Raw genomic sequence first — 16,103 nt, 5'->3', positions numbered from 1 at the left:
GGACACACTGAAAATTTCATTCTAAACTGTAAGTTTACCTACCATGCACATTAGTTTCAAAATCACAGGCAAGTTTGATGCTTATGCCTTCCCCAGTGAAATAAGGGAGGACTTAACCATGCTCAGGTTGGACATGATTATCCTATTATTCAGAGCCCATTTAATCCCTGAATTTTGACAAATTCAACATTTTCTTCTCCAGCAAAAATGAATATATTTTCATATGTAGTAGAGGTGTAAAATGCATTATATTTTTAGAATGGTGATAGAAGTAAGTGAAGAAATGCAGGTTATAATGTGAAACCTGAATCCGTAATGTACCTATTAAATTATGTAGAAAAAGCAACTACTGTAATAGGATAAATTTTGACAGGTTTGATATGAGCACAATATTTTGTTATAAAAAGAATCAAATATAGTACAGTAGTATGAAATTCTATGGTTCCTGGAAAGGGGGGGGGGCTCCTAAGTGCCATAAGATAATATAGACTGTTCCCTCCATGAACAGGGAGGGAGGGAGGGAATTCTACACATAAGTGATGGCAGTGACAAGACAAGAGAGTCCACCTAAACATTAGGAAGAACTTCTTGACTATAACTGCTGTTTGAAAGTGGAAGGAACTGCCTCAGACGGTGATGGATTCCCTTTCTTTGGAAGTCTTTAAACACAGTTTGGATGGGCATGCCTCAGAAGTGCTTTAGTTGCGTATTCCTGCATGGCAGGGGATTGGACTATATAGCCCTTGAGGTCCCTTCCAACTCTATATTCTGTGATTTCTCTGAGTCTAATCATAGGAAACATCAGATTCCTCACTGTTTTGATATGATTCCATGACAAGAAAAACTCATCTTAGTCCTGGAATATTTTTTTTTAAAAAAGAAAAAAAAACAGCAGGGGAAAAAACCCTCTCTTGCTTCCATTGTGATCAATTTGAGCCCAGTAAAGCTTAGAATGTGGCGGTTCTTTTACCATGGACTCTTTCCCTACCACTCTTAATCAGTACAAAGGAGACTATGTATGCCAAAATGTAACCATTATTTTAGTCAGGATTAGTTCCCTGATATTTCATCCATGTTCCTCTCTTGCAGATTGCCATAATTATGAAGAGAAGCATTTTGATATGGAAAATAAAAGCAATCAGAGCAACAGGTAATCAGATTTCATGAAAATTTCACACAAAACGATGGAGGTGGAATAATCACTCCCTCCAGCTTAGGCTCTGTCACTATATTAAGAGCCCTGGTGGCGCAGTGGTTAAATGCCAGTACAGTAGCCACTAACTCACAAACCATAAAATTGTGAGTTCAATACCAGCCAGGGGCTCAGGGTCGACTCAGCCTGGCATCCTTCCGAGGTTGCTAAAATGAGTACCCAGCTTGTTGTGGGCAATTGGCTTACACAAACCGCTTAGGCATTGATAAGCCGTACAGAAATGTACTTGCTATTGCTACTTGCTATGTGCTTATTGCTGTTGCCTTATGTTCTTTTGTAACTGAAAAAGAAATACAGAAGTAGTCGTGAGGAGAGTGTGTACTTTACCACAGGCTTGCAATTTTACTATCCTGAGTTTTTTCAAAGTAACTAAAATATCTATTTTAGGTGGGGTACACACCATCAGAAGAGGCGCCTCCCTAGTGCCTCTCTTTGCTCCACAGGAGCGCTGCAGCAACCAAATTGTGTGGCGCTCCTGTGGAGCAAAAAAGCAGTGCCCGGAAGCTGCTCCTCTTTGCGGCATCGCTGCGACGTGGCAAAGTGCAAGAGATGTCGCGATGATGTCGCAGCTGTGCTGTCCTGTCTTGCGATGTCACCACTATGCGCTGCGTCTGGTGGGCGCGCCGCAGCTGCGGCACCCTCGTCAAATGCAAGGGCTGCTAGGCGTGTGGACGCTCCGCCCACCAGGCAACCCTTGCACGTGACGAGGGAGCCGCAAAGGCCCATCTGTTCTGGACCTTAGTTACTTGTGTAAAACAGGAAAGTATTTTGGGACCCCCCCCAGAACTATAACTAATATTACTAATATTAATACTACTATTACTAATATTATTACATATCGAATATTCAAGTAGTCCCAGGACTGTCATTTACTAGAATGTCAATGCATTCTAAAAGAAACTTTCCAAAGTCTAATCTTACCTTTTCCCATCCTAAACCTGACACCAGTGGCCAATGGGAAGTTTCTCCCTGTACAGAAATGTGCCTCTTGTTTCCTGTTGTGTGTGAGGATTGTGTTGATTCTTCATTATGAGCTATAACTGTAGGTACTGCTCTTGAAATATCCAATTAATTAATAATATCATATTAAAATATGCTGATTAGCCATCTTAAAACACTAGCCAACTTATCTGATTATATGGTAGTAATATAAGTAAAATGAAGGGATGATCTTTCATAGCACTGATGAAATCACTCTAGTATTAAACATTGTTTTTTAGAGCTTGTGCCAAAGAGGTGAAAATCCCTTACGTGAGACTAGAACGACTGAAGATACACACATCAGAGTCTGGAGAGCTTCCAGTATTTAAACTACAGCCACAGAAGAATGAACATGATGGGACTTTCCTGCTGATAATTGAATGTGGTACTCAGTCTTCAAGCATGGCTATAAAGGTAAATTCATCTCAGCTGATTTGATTGCTGTCTTTCCCTCTTTCCATTCTCACATATGCTTAAATTCTGACAAATATGTTTAAATTCTCTGGTGACCTTGATCAGAGAATTTTATTACAGTGATGCCCTTAGAGTCAAACTGCAGGTGACAGTGGGTGCATCTACACTGTAGAAGGGCAGTTTGACAGCACTTTAACTGTAGCTCCATCGTATGGAATCCTGGGGTTTGTAGTTTTACAAAGTCTTTAACCTTCTCTTTCAAGGAGTGCTGGTGCCTCCCCAAACTACAGGTCCCAAGATTGTATAGGATGGCACCATGGCAGTTAAAGTGGTATCAAATGGCATTATTTCTACAGTGTAGGTATACCCAGTGACATCCATTAACATATCTCATGTCTCCGTTAACATATTTCCTGATATTTTCATGATGGATCAGGGAACGTTTTGTTTCTGGAAGCCATTGTGCTGTGTGAGATCTGGGTTCAAATCCTCACTCACGTATGAGTCTCATTGGCTGGGTGACCTTGTGCTACTCACTGTCTGTTTTAACTTCTCATTAGAGGAAGCTTGTGAGAGGACAGTGGGGAAAAAGTGAACAATGATGTAACAAATAACAAACAGATCAATTTCTGTCAGCTTAAGTGGAAGATTCAGATTCATAAGGAGCCATGGCAATGATTTCAGCTGCCCACTGTCAGTGGTTTCAATCCAGAGTTGATTAGAGTCATGAATTGGAGGTTCCTCTGGGCAGAAGGGGACAGTCTTTTCTCACTCATTCCCCTGCAGCCCTCATGTTTCTCAAAATCTGTCTAGAGACTAGAGGTGCTGCTGCCGAGGGAAAGAAGAACTGGAAAAAATTGTGACTCTCACCCCCCTTCTTCCAGTGGATTTTGTTCCATCAGGAGTTCTGTTCATGAAGAGGCAGATCTAGATCCAACCCATTTTCTATCATTGGAGGGTCTTAATCCTTGACCCAGAAGGAATATTAATGGTATTTGTTATAGTGAAAGGCAAAATTCTTCTAGCTGTTAATTCAAAATGGAAGTAAAGGGCATTTTAAAAATGTCTTTCTCAATAAATATAGCTGATGGAAGGAGAAGGGGCTCTTATGCTCTGAAGGGCATGCCTCCACGCAACCTTTAAAATCTCAGCTTTACTAATTAGTTGGTTAATCTATTGATTAAACCAATTAAAACTTCAGGCATAATTTTTAATGAATGTAACTGGGGACAATGCAAATATACCTGAAATTTCAGTACCCCCACATCATTGGAGGGAATTACTACGTTTATTGTGCATTGATTTACTGAAAAGCTATGAGATAGAAATCTTTAATCCCAGATGGAGTAAGGACATTTGTCTTGAGGCCTTTATTCACTGCATTCCAACTTCTGCAGTATTTCAAGTGCTGTGCATGAAAATTAAATGTTTCTTAATTGAGACTTCACTTTTCATTCAAGGTCAATCAAGGAAATCCACCTGAAAAACTGAATCCCAAGTCTGAGAACCTGGAAGAAAGAAGGATCCCTGCAAGCCAACCACCTGAGCAAACATTACTTCCTTTTGTAGATCATAGGCTCAGTAATAGCATTAAAAAATCAGTGCTTTCAGAGGAAGACCATCCCATTGAGAATGAGGACTTCTGTGCTGTGTGTCTGAATGGAGGAGAGCTATTGTGCTGTGATTACTGCCCAAAGGTGTTTCATCTTTCATGTCACATTCCTGCTTTGCTCAGTTTCCCTGTGTGAGTATATAATAGTATATAAGCTGCTCTGAGAGCCTTTAGAGCTGAAGAGCGGGGTATAAATACTGTAAATAAATAAATAATAGAAGGAGAATAACTGGTTCAGTTAGATGCATGAATACATATGTTTGAAACTCATGGGGTTCAGTTCTTTATATTGAGGCTAGTTGTACTACTTATCCTTTCAAGATCTCTGTGTGGGTTTTAAGCTTTTGGAATTGCCCTGCTGCCAGATATGATGGTGATCAACAGGCTGTCCTTTAAGGAGGAAATAAACACTATATGGCTGTGTAGAAACTTCGTTGTGTACCTTCAAATCTTTTCTGACTCGTGGTCACCCTAAAGTGAACTTATCATGGGGTTTTCTTGGCACAATTTGTTTAGAGGGAGTTTGCCACTGCCTTCCTCTGAGGCTGAGAGAGAGTAACTTGCTCAAGGCTACCTAGTCAGTTTTCATGGCTGAGCAAGGATTCAAACCCTGGTCTTCAGAGCTATAGTCCACCATGCTGATTTCCATTAATAAATAATAATAATAACAACAACAACAACAACAACAACAATTTATTTGTGTTTCCCCGCCTCTCCCAAGGATCGAAGCGGGGTTACAGATTACTAAAATCAATACATACAATGCAATACAATATAATACACTATAAAAACACAAAATGGTACATCTATACAAACATCAGTAAGATAAAACAATCCAACAGCATCCAACATCCAGGGGTAAGACAGAATATAATTATCGGCAGGCTTATTGGTTATGTAGACATTACTCCTCGGGGGGAACACTTGGCAAAAGAGTACGGTTTTCAATCTCTTTTTAAATGTTTCCAAAGAGGTCATGAGACTGTGCTATTGGGACTAGCTGCAAATTCCTTCACTAGTGAAAATAGAATTAAGAGAATTGTCTTGGGAATGAGAAGATGGCAAAGACAAGAGAAAGCTGCATCTTGCAAAAATCATACTTTTCAGACCTTCATTAAAACTAGTGACACTCATTAAGCTAAGGTGCCTCTGGTTATGCAGCCCCTTGTCCTAACTCTAGAATAAGAACTAATATTGGAGCTGCATACCAACTCAAACCACTGTCTAATTCAGAATCTTTCCCACTCCTAGCTGGAGATGCCTGACTGGGAATAATCAGCCAGAAATGTCTTCTACATGCAATACCTGACTTCTGTCATTGAGCAAAAACCCTTCTCTATGCCATATGTCGAACACAGGCACACACAATATTTCCTCCTTATAAAATGTTTGTGTTTTTATTAAAAACACAAAGAATGTAATTGAGGAGTGTTCAAGTTCTGAAAGTCCTCAGCCTATTTTTGTCCTTTCTTGGACTCTAGAAAAAAGTTTTGGAATCTCTCCTCAAAGGCATATGGCTGTGAAATTTATGCAATTTGCTTCCAAATATAATTTTTCCAGGATGTTGATTTTTTTTGACACCCCCCCCCCTAAAATGGCTTGTTTCAAAATCCAGAGTGGCCAATTTTGGTAATTTCCCTTTTCTAAAAAAGGATTTCTGGGGGTGGGGTGGGGGACTGCACCAAGGCTTGCCTTTAGAAGGGACATTAGGGGCTGCTGGTGACTTCCATGTCATGTAGTGAATCCATTCTGGGTTTTATTCCAGAGCTAGAAGGAACTAACCAATATTTTGGACCATATCCTCCAAATACAGTCAGTCCACCATATCCACAATTCTGCAAACATGGATCCTACCATCAACAGTTTAAAAATATGCTTTTAAACATTCCAAAAAGCAAACCTTGATTATGCCATTTTATATAAGGGACATCATTTTAATATGCTGTTGCATATAATGAAATTGAGTACCCCAGATTTTGGTATCCACAGGAGTTCCTGGAACCAAACCTCAGTGAATACCAAGGGCCCACTGTAAGTGCAGCATGTCACATAGCTCCTTTAAAGTTCAGACTTAAACCTAGAGCAGATTTCCCACTTCATTGACTTGGATGCCTCCATCTGAGGTGTCCCTGGTGGCTTCTGGGGATTCAATTCAGTGCTTTGGGAATGTAGGAAATTATCACACTGCTTTTTTCCAAATCTGGGCAGGGGCTGTGACTGGGCTGGGACAATGTGTTATTGTACAGTTCCATGTCCAGATCGGAGGCATCCTGGACCCAATTGGAACGTCTCCCATTACCTTGCTATGAACAGAAAAGTCCCATTTTTAGCTAAATACGGGAGAAATCCTGATCTGGTATGGGATGCCTCTGATCAGGACACCAAGCTGTGTGATAAGACATGGCATATTACTGCACTACACTATGATAGTGCTGCTATTCCACTTTTACTACTCCGGATGCTTGTAGTTCAATGAGGCCTAAGAGCTTTCTAGCTGAGAATTCTAAATGCCCCATATTAAATTACAAATCCCAGAATGCAACAGGAGACAGCTAGCACAGTTAAAATGGAATAGCAGCTCTATAAGAGTGTAGTGCGGTAGCCTCAGCCCGTGCCCAGATCAAGAAAAGACAGCCAGTGTGATAATCCCCTCTGTTTTCTCAGAGTGTGGTGGGTTGAAGGGGGGTGTCACAGGGTGTCTATGGAATCATAGCAGAAGGGGCACATGTAGTTTGTGGACTTCATACAGTCTGTGGGCTGATCACCTCCAGGAAATATAATTTAGACATGGGATAGCTTAGAGACAGCTTGTATTTAAACCTGCACCATATTTTAAAGTTGAACACATTAAATTCTATAGAGTGCATGATCTGTGTAGATGTACAGTATCCATTTCAATGGGTATGTTTCCTTTGCCTGAAGCAACCTGTAAAAACGAATTCTTCTGCCACAGAATACTTGACAGGTCTGTTTTCTTTCCCCCTTCAATATAATTTTTATCAAGACCTCTATTACTGATGTTCAGTTTACGTATGTTGCTATCTACAACAATAATCTCATTATATACCTTCTTTCTATGCCTCAGAGGGGAATGGGTGTGCACACTTTGTCGCAACGTGGAGAAGCCAGAGGTGGACTATGACTGTGAAAACAATCGTTTCACCTACAGTAACACACTTCTGCCAGCAAGAGAAATGTATGGTCTTGATGACTATGACCAAAAGGTAAGTCCAGTTACCAGTAGAAGAATATATCAAGGGATATATAATCATTTTTTCTCTGACAGTATTTATTGCCTTTGCAATATGTATATGTACTTGTCCTGAGGAACTTTATAGGTACAAGTCAGGGCCAAGACACTCAAACATTTTATGTGGAGAAAGTGTACCGAGATGAGTAGGTTTGCCAGTATATGTTGCCATGGTCTTGCAAATGTTTCCCCACATTTTGATGTCATGTTTTCATACATCCTCAAAAAAGTTGCAAGCAGTGGACAGAAACAAGATATGGCATGTGATTGAGCTCAATTAGACATTTCTATTTGTTGGTGATTTCAGTGTGACTTAAAGGGTTGACTTGTAGTTGGATTACTCAAACACTTTTTAGGTTATTGTGACTTTCCCCTGTCTTATTATATTCTTTAAGTTTGGTAATTAAAAAAGGAAGAAGTTAATTTTTTTAAAAAAATGGTTTAGTCCTCTGTCAGTTACTAAGCTTTATCTGGGAATCATGCTGGAATGGGGATAGTAGCAGTAACAGTGAAAAAGCAAGTAATTGGTAGTAGGTAATATGTGTCCAGAGAGACAGTGTGGCATAGTAGATTTGAGTGTTGGACTACAACTCTGGAGACCAGAGTTCAATTCCCAGCTCAGTTGTGAAATCCACTGGATTTCTCAGGCTCAGGGGAAGGCAATGGCAAACTTCCTCTGAACAAATCTTGCTAAGAAAAACCCGTGATAGGTCTGCCTTAGGGTCACCATAAGTTGGAAATGACTTGAAGGCACACAACAACATGTGTCCAGTAGAAATTAGCCAGGGGTTTTTGTGTTCTCTTCTAGGTAGAGTAACCTGATTTAGAATTGGGAGAGGCTAGGAATGCTGAGATGTACTCATATAAATTAATTGTAATCTTGAATTTTACAGAAGTGTGAGAAACTGGTACTTTCACTGTTCTGCAATAACCTGAGTCTTCCTTTTCATGAACCAGTCAGCCCTCTGGTGAGTATTACACAATCTTAGAGCTCTTTCAGACTGGACTAAAGAAGTATGAGTTCTCATAATGTAGCTGCTTGGGTCTTGCCAGTTATTGGACGTTATCAGACAAGGGAAATTGGAAGTATAATCCAATGGCAATCTGAACGCAATCATGGGATTCAACGTTATTGTGTGATAGACTAACACACGCAATTTCGGGCAATGGGAAGTCAGTCTGAACGCAATCATGGGGTTTCACATTATTGCGTGAGAGGTAATCACATGCAATTTCGGGCAATGGCAAGCTATTTTCGGGCAATGGGAAGTCAGTTCGAACGCAATTCGAATTCACATAAATTCGCTGAACTAGTGAATTCATGTGAATGTGTTCTGGCCCCACTTTCTTTTCATTTGAAATTAAGAGAAATACCTCCCGTGTGATAAAGTCTATTGTCACCTCTGCGTCCTCTTGTTTCCATTCTTATTGTGGACTGTTTGTAGGCATTTCTTAGATCTGCACAACTCTTTATGGTTTGCTGAGGTGGTCCTATAGTTTGAAGGACTAATTTTCTCCTCTTTGAATTTTTCTTACATTTTTGTTTTTAGGTTAAAGAGATTATTTCTCTATTTATTTGCCTTAGATCCCACTTTTCCCCAGTAAGGGACCCAGAGTAAACCAAAGAGTTTTAGTGCAAAAGTGCCATGTCACTGATGCACTGTGGCACAGTAACTCTAATTTAAGAAGGAAGGAAGGAAGGAAGGAAGGAAGGAAGGAAGGAAGGAAGGAGATGATAAAGGAAGATCTTGTTTTGGTATGTCTCAGACATCTACTTGAGGCTGGGAATAAAATATTGCAGCTGGTGCCAGGAATTACTAGAATATATTCCAGGACAAAAGAAAAATCATTTGGATATTATAATATTTTAAAAAACCAGAGAACTACAGCAATCAATACTGCAACTTTCCCACACATTTCCCCCATCTGGAGATGGCCTTAGATTGGAGATACTTGCTTCATCCCACACCTTTTTCTTATGCTTTTCTGTTTCCATTCTCTGCTGTATTCCTGCACAGTGACCCTATTGCTTCTTGGTAGATAACATCCTCCCCTTTGCAATGTGAATTCCAGTTTCATTGAAATGACCCAGAATTGTCAGAATCTTTTATCGTGCCAGAAAATAGTTTAATCCCAGGGCCCAGACAGCATGGGAATGTATAAATATGATTCTGTTATGGGTATTTAGCCAAATAAATACAAAATGAACATGATATTAGAAAAGTATTGTTTCCATGGTTGCAAGAAGGTCTCACATAGTAAGCCACTTTCTTCTTTATGATGTTGTTCTCCAGGAATATTCCTTGGTCTCTAAATATTGACCATTGTTCTAAGAATACTGTATAATATCCCTTTTAAAATATTTATAGCATGCTATTATATTCATTTCAGCCTCCTTGCCCCTCAATTGTACGAGATAGAACTTCTAAAGAGCAGAGGACTACTGTTATTGTCTTTGATTCTCTTTTGAGTTCTATCATCTCATTGCCATGTGAAATTTAATGTGCAAGATGGAGAAAATGCTTGCTTAGTTCACAGTATGTTTGTAAATTTAATGAATGCTTGTGATTTATCAAAAATCTTATACCAGTAAGATTTCTTTCCAGGCTCGACATTATTATCAGATTATCAAAAGGCCCATGGACTTGTCAACCATCCGGAAAAAGCTCCAGAAAAAGAACAAACTGCATTACTCCACCCCTGTGGAACTTGTATCAGATGTACGTCTTATGTTCTGGAACTGTGCAACATTCAACTATGTAAGTACAGCAGTTTTGATCTAGAAACCATCCCACAGTATTTACTATGTAAAAGAATTGGGCCACAGCTAGTTTTCCTTGCAATGCAAACAATTATTTGTATTGACTTTTAAATTATTGTCACACATTAATGAAAGTGGCTGGTCCTTGTGTATTCGTTTTACATTTTCCCTAGTCACCTTTGTTCATTCTTCCTTCAAAACCCAAGAGAATAATTTGGCTTTTCCTTACATTTTGCTACCTACAAAAGTAGTTCTAGAACCTGCCACCTTGTCCTTTTAGATATAACAATCCATTGCTCTGTATTATCTAGAGGTGTGGTAAAATTTGACCTCTTAATTTTGTACGTATGTTGAAACATCTTTTCCATCCCCACCCTGGATTCATATTGATCTTTATGGAAAGACAGCAGGTGCTACTGCCTTGACCTTATTTCCAACTGTGTATCAAAACTATTCTGCTGGATTTTTTTTTGTTTCATTTCCATTTAACTATAAATAGTATTAATTTTTAAAAATGCTTAATAGTAATAATAAAAGGAAACTCATAGTCCCAAAACTGGGAGAATAGTGTGTTGTTGAAGTATGATACCTTCTCTTGTAGCCTGATTCAGAGGTTGCTGAGGCTGGACGATGCCTGGAATTGTTCTTTGAAAGCAAATTGAAGGAAGTTTATCCAGAAAAGCAGTTCTTATTGGTACAGCAAGATGACTCTGATTCAGAGGAGGTGGAGCATGAGACTAGCCAAGTGGCTGCCAAAGGATTCCAATGGCCCTCCTACAGACAAGAGTGCATTCAGCCAAAAAGAAGGCGACGGCATGTTGTAAGAAAACAAAAACACTTAATTGCTAATGGGCTACAAAGCTAATGTTGCTCTGACTGAAGCAAAACTTAGAGCATTATCCCACACTTGTTAGAATGGGTTGATCTTTCTGTGAGTTGATTACTTAGATCAAAGCATTTTATCCGTGAGCCACCTTGGGTCCCTTGTGGGAGAAAGGTGGCATAACAATGAAATGAAATGAAAACATAAATATATAAATAAAAAGATATTGTTACTGGGTGCCTGCTCTCCCATTTAAAAGATGCATGAGTGGAAACCTATCCTTTACACTATCTCTAACTGTATCAAAAGTCATTGGGGGGGGGGGGGGAGGAAAAAATGAGTACAAAATTGCAAATACATTTGCGCACATTACTTTCCAAACAGTTTTTATCACCTTGCCCATTATCAGAAAATACCTGAATTAGAAGTAGAAAAATCCCTAAAAGTCTTATTAAAACTTAGAAGAAGCAGTTAGAAGTGTTCTGGAACTGCAAATATACATACATAGTTGGGGATTATTTTTATTTTTAGTTTGCAGTAACTTGCAGGCCTAAATACCTTAAAGGCCCCTAGATCCTGTCTGATCTTGGAAGTTAAGCAGGGTCAGCCCTGGTTGGTACTTGGATGTACCTGGTGCTATAGGATGTATTTCGAAGGAAGGAACTTGCAAAAATCACCTCTGAGTATTCCTTGCCTATGAAATTCATAGGGTTGCCACAAGTTGACAGGTGACTTGAAGGCACAAGCACACATGTAGTATCTTGTAGAAGGCATTGAAACAATGATGGAGTTGTGAAGTCTTCCAAATGTTGTTAGACAATACCTTCTAGCCAGCAGAGCCAATGGAAAGGGTTTCTGGAACTTGTAGTTCAGTAACATCTAGAGGGCTGCCTTAATCAATATCCCGACATGCTACAAAAAATTAAATCTTCTCAAGCCTCTAAAGACAGAACTTTAAGTCTGAAGGGTTGGAGTCCTGGTGGTAATATACACTTGCACCACTCAGGATTATACATTATCCAAAACCTTTCCTCAAGATGGCTGTCAAGCCCTGGGGTGTGAGGAATACCACTGCAGTGGCTCACTGATTGCGGGAGGAGTGACCCAGGGGAACAAGAAACAGCCATCGCAGCTGGAAAAGTTAGATAAATAAAGTCACTGTCTCACATGAAACATGACCTCATTTTTTGTTACCCTCAGAACAGAGGTGGGCAACTGAATGAATTGCTTCTCCCTCATTCCACCTGTCCAGTGAATGGCAACAGCATTGTCCTCCAGGACTTGGCAGCGGCTAATTGGGAAGATGTACCATATACTCGTCTATAGGTCTAAAAATTTATGCCCAAAAATTGACCCCAGAATCCCAGGTCGACTTATTTACAAGTCAGTATGGTAATGTGATAGCAGCTATTTCAGACTTCGCCATGTCGTCAGGAGATAGTTTTCTCTTGAGCCAAGCAGAAAGAGTCCTAGGTGATTGATTGCTGTTAAAGAAACAGTTCCTCTCCAGCCCACACTGGCTGCTGCTGTCTGGAGAGTCAAGGGTGAAACCAGAATTGAAACGCTGAAGCAAAAAGCCTCATTTAGAGTCTCTCTTGCTATGGACAGACCTACACACACTGAAGGAGCCTCCAAGTTTAACCCTCGACTTACCCACTGATCATGACAAAATCCATAAATTTGGCCCCAAAACCTGCCCTCGACTTATACATGAGGTTGACTTATAGTTGAGTATATATGGTACACCCACACACAGGAGTCGACAGGATCTCAAGTGCAAGTGGGGTGTAGTGGTTTAAGCAGTGACTCTGAAGATCAGGGTTTGATTCCCTGCATGGACATGGAAATGCACTAGGTGACCTTGGCACGTCCCACACTCTCAGCTCCAGAAAGCCCTGTGATAAGTTCACCTTAAGGTAGCTGTAAGCTGAAAATGACTTGAAGGCATGCAATAACAAGACAGGATCTCAGTTCATGTGTACATGGAGGATTAGACAGGGTGAAAAGAAAATATTTGTTTTTCATTTTTATATTTTATTGTAAAAGAATCATATTTTTCTTTTCTGCAGAAGAGTTTTTCCTCCTCTTCCTGTCTACCCCAAATTCTTTTACAAAACTTAAAACTTTACCATTGAATCAACCTCTCCCACAATATAGCCCATTTTTTTCAAAACAAGTATGGGTTTGCCAGATTTTAGTACTGGAGAACTGTGATTTCAATTCCAAACAAAGTCATTCATAATGAAGTCCCTCTTCAGCCTCTAAGTCTGGGGAAGGAATCACACAGTTTTGGGGCCACATGCACCCCCATTCATTTTTGTGGATTCTGGGCCTCTTTTCAATCCTGCTCCACTGTAATTAAAGAGAGAATTTTTGCTTCTGGTAGTTGTAGGAGTAGCAATTCTTCTTTAGAAGCAGATTCAGCCACAAAGGCACACATAACCTTGTCCCTCCCTCAAACAGGATTACAGAACCAGAAACAGACTTAACAGTCACTTTCAATTTTTTTTCCGGGGAGAGTGCAGCACTTGGTGGTTCCCAGTGGAAGCAAAATGACCCCTGGGCTCTTGACATTTGCCCACCACTGCTCTAAGCATATTTGGAGGGCAATTCATTTCATCCCCCCCATATCAGTCTTGCCACCAGTATGTAGCATACCTACAGGCCTGTTTATTAGCTGTAATTAAGTAGGTTTCCACGGACGATGGCATGTGATTCAAACTGCTTTAAACTTTTGGGTGCTGGCACTTTTCTTATGAATTAAGCCTTGGCCTGTGAACATATGAAAAATTCCCTTCCATCACAGTTGACAGATTTTGTTAAGTTTTTCAGAAAGATTTTTTGTTGTTGTAAAAACCCTTAGGCATTATTGTGTAGTGTTCCTCAGTATATATTCTACTGTTTGTATGCAATTTAACTGAAATTCCATCTCTTTGGTCAGTGTTTCCATAGATTCAAATCTGAATGTGCCTTCTTGGTACTTTGATTACTTTCTATTTGTCTATATGTTTCCACAGGGTGTGCAAAAGCCAGGACTGAGTGTTCATTTAGAAACAAAGCTATTAAAATTCTTCGGCTTAGATGGTATTCACTTTCAGTCATGTAAAGAAATCAGTGTGAAGAAAGGGTGTTGATTGTAAGGGGAGATGAGAGTCAGTGCAAAATAATATCTGAAATACAGTGCAAAATAATATCTGAAAATACTAAACCTTTAGCAACTTACCCTTTTGTTTCTTTTGTACACAGGAAAGTGAAAAAACTAAAAGACCAATGTTTTGGCCAGCTAAAGGTCTTTCTCAAGTGTGACCTCGGGATTCCTCCTTAGTATGCTATGAAGAATAAAAAAATCAAAGAACTGACTGTGTGAAAACTAACAAAAAATGTCATTTAGATGTTTCACTTGGACTGCACTCTAGTGGTTGATCAACTTCATTTCTATACTCTTTGAGAATATTACATTTTCAGCATAATGGAGTTTTAATGGCTTGTCTCCCAGCTATCTGTTTTATCTAATAAGTTATATTTACACTAATATTTCAGTCATATGCAATAATGATTAATAATAAAAATAGGGAAATTGTTATACTATTCTTAAGAGTTATTTTATACATTCACATTATAGATTGTAGCTACCATTGGTCTTCTGGCAATCATACTATTTCAGAGCACCAAAGACTCCACCCCTGTTTAGATTGGATTAGGGGCCATTTTACCATTGGGAGACCATTTTCTTCTATATTGAACAAAATAAGTTCCATATTTTTCTGGTGTGAGAAATCTACTTCCCACTGTAATCTCTATCCTTGCAATGTTGTCTTGCTAATCTGTGGGCTTCAGTTGAAGCAGTAACTGACTATGGCCTAAGAAGGTGATTACATGTTCTTTTTCATCGGTTTACTGGTAGACCAGACTATGATTTTGGAAGAAATAAAGTGAGAGAGTTGAAAATCTACTCATTATTTCTAGGTTGAAAATGTGAGGTTGTCAGTTCTAGTGTATGCAGAATGACTGTGTACTAGAAGTGAACTGGTGCAATGGTCTTTTGAGAGGAGTGGGTTTGATGTGCATCTGATGCCAGGAGTGCACACAATACCTGGTTTCAGATTCTTGTAGTCTTTTGGTTGATCTTACTTTAAAATGGGGGGCAAGACAGTGCTGGAAGGTGGCATTTTTGTTTTATATGGACTTTGTGGACATGTTCATCCTCTTGCTTGATTGCTGTCAGATATTTAAACTGTCCTGTTAGTGGAGATTGGGTATGCTTGCAGTGTACTGAAGTGGTCTTCTTTTTATGTTTCATATCTTTTTTTGTTTCCTTTCTTAAAATTAGTGTTTTCATGCCTCCAAAGGGAAGTGATTCCTCTGTAAATTTACTTTGTAGATTTGCTGTAACTTAAAGAGAGCTCTTTAGCACAGTCTACATGGCTTTATTGAATATGGTATCCATGGATGTCATAATAGAGAACTCTTTAAGTGAGAGTTTAGAGAACTTAGCAACACCTGAATATTTTTCCTGTTGCCAATGTTAATGTTGTTCGACATAATACTGTAGAAAACTGTGATCTCTTTTCATATTATATAATAAACCAATCACTAAAAACACTGTAAACTGTTAAGCTATGTCCTTTGCCTGCAAATGTTTTGGATAATGTTTCATACATGATTAATTAAGGGTCTGATGGCATGTTAGGCTATGAATAATGTCAGGTTTTGCACGCTTTACCTTGTTAGCACTGGTTGATATGTTCTGGATATACCTTCAGTTATTCTAATATCACTTTGACAGATAGCATACTGCTTAAGAGTAACCAAAAACTGAAGTCCACTGGGGTCTAAATGATATATACACTTATCCCTCCAGAAAGCGCTGGTTAGTCTGAGGTGATGCAGCCAAAGCACCTCTCTCCTGCCTCAAATGAAGTCATGGTGCACAGTGGCCAGGGACGTAGCCAGGACTTTTGGAAGGGGAGGTCCAGACTAAGTGCCACCATTATAATGGGACTTGAACACGGTGGCGCAGCGGCGCACACCATTCATTGTATCTAATGG

General features: G+C 39.5%; 1 protein-coding gene across 2 annotated transcripts in view; it reads left to right on the top strand.

Moving 5' to 3' along the window:
• Window positions 1-14,467, top strand: part of TRIM66 (tripartite motif containing 66) — a 63,310-nt gene extending 48,843 nt beyond the window's left edge. Inside the window, exons 13-20 of one of the 2 annotated variants that reach the window (XM_089523459.1) lie at window positions 1,090-1,150; window positions 2,434-2,608; window positions 4,069-4,352; window positions 7,306-7,444; window positions 8,364-8,438; window positions 10,077-10,229; window positions 10,833-11,051; window positions 14,301-14,467. In XM_089523459.1, the coding sequence (XP_089379585.1) occupies window positions 1,090-1,150; window positions 2,434-2,608; window positions 4,069-4,352; window positions 7,306-7,444; window positions 8,364-8,438; window positions 10,077-10,229; window positions 10,833-11,051; window positions 14,301-14,360 (1,166 nt within the window). In that variant the 3' untranslated portion in view covers window positions 14,361-14,467. The remainder of the gene's footprint in view (window positions 1-1,089; window positions 1,151-2,433; window positions 2,609-4,068; window positions 4,353-7,305; window positions 7,445-8,363; window positions 8,439-10,076; window positions 10,230-10,832; window positions 11,052-14,300) is intronic. The other variant, XM_089523460.1, reaches the window with a different exon arrangement.
• Window positions 14,468-16,103: the final 1,636 nt, after the last annotated feature.

The sequence above is a fragment of the Sceloporus occidentalis genome, unplaced genomic scaffold (genome assembly GCF_023333645.1).
Source record: "Sceloporus occidentalis isolate IW3139 unplaced genomic scaffold, rSceOcc1.0.p SCAF_4, whole genome shotgun sequence".
Classification (NCBI taxonomy): domain Eukaryota; kingdom Metazoa; phylum Chordata; class Lepidosauria; order Squamata; family Phrynosomatidae; genus Sceloporus; species Sceloporus occidentalis.
Note: the sequence above shows the minus strand (reverse complement) of the source record. Positions and strands in the feature narration are given on the sequence as shown.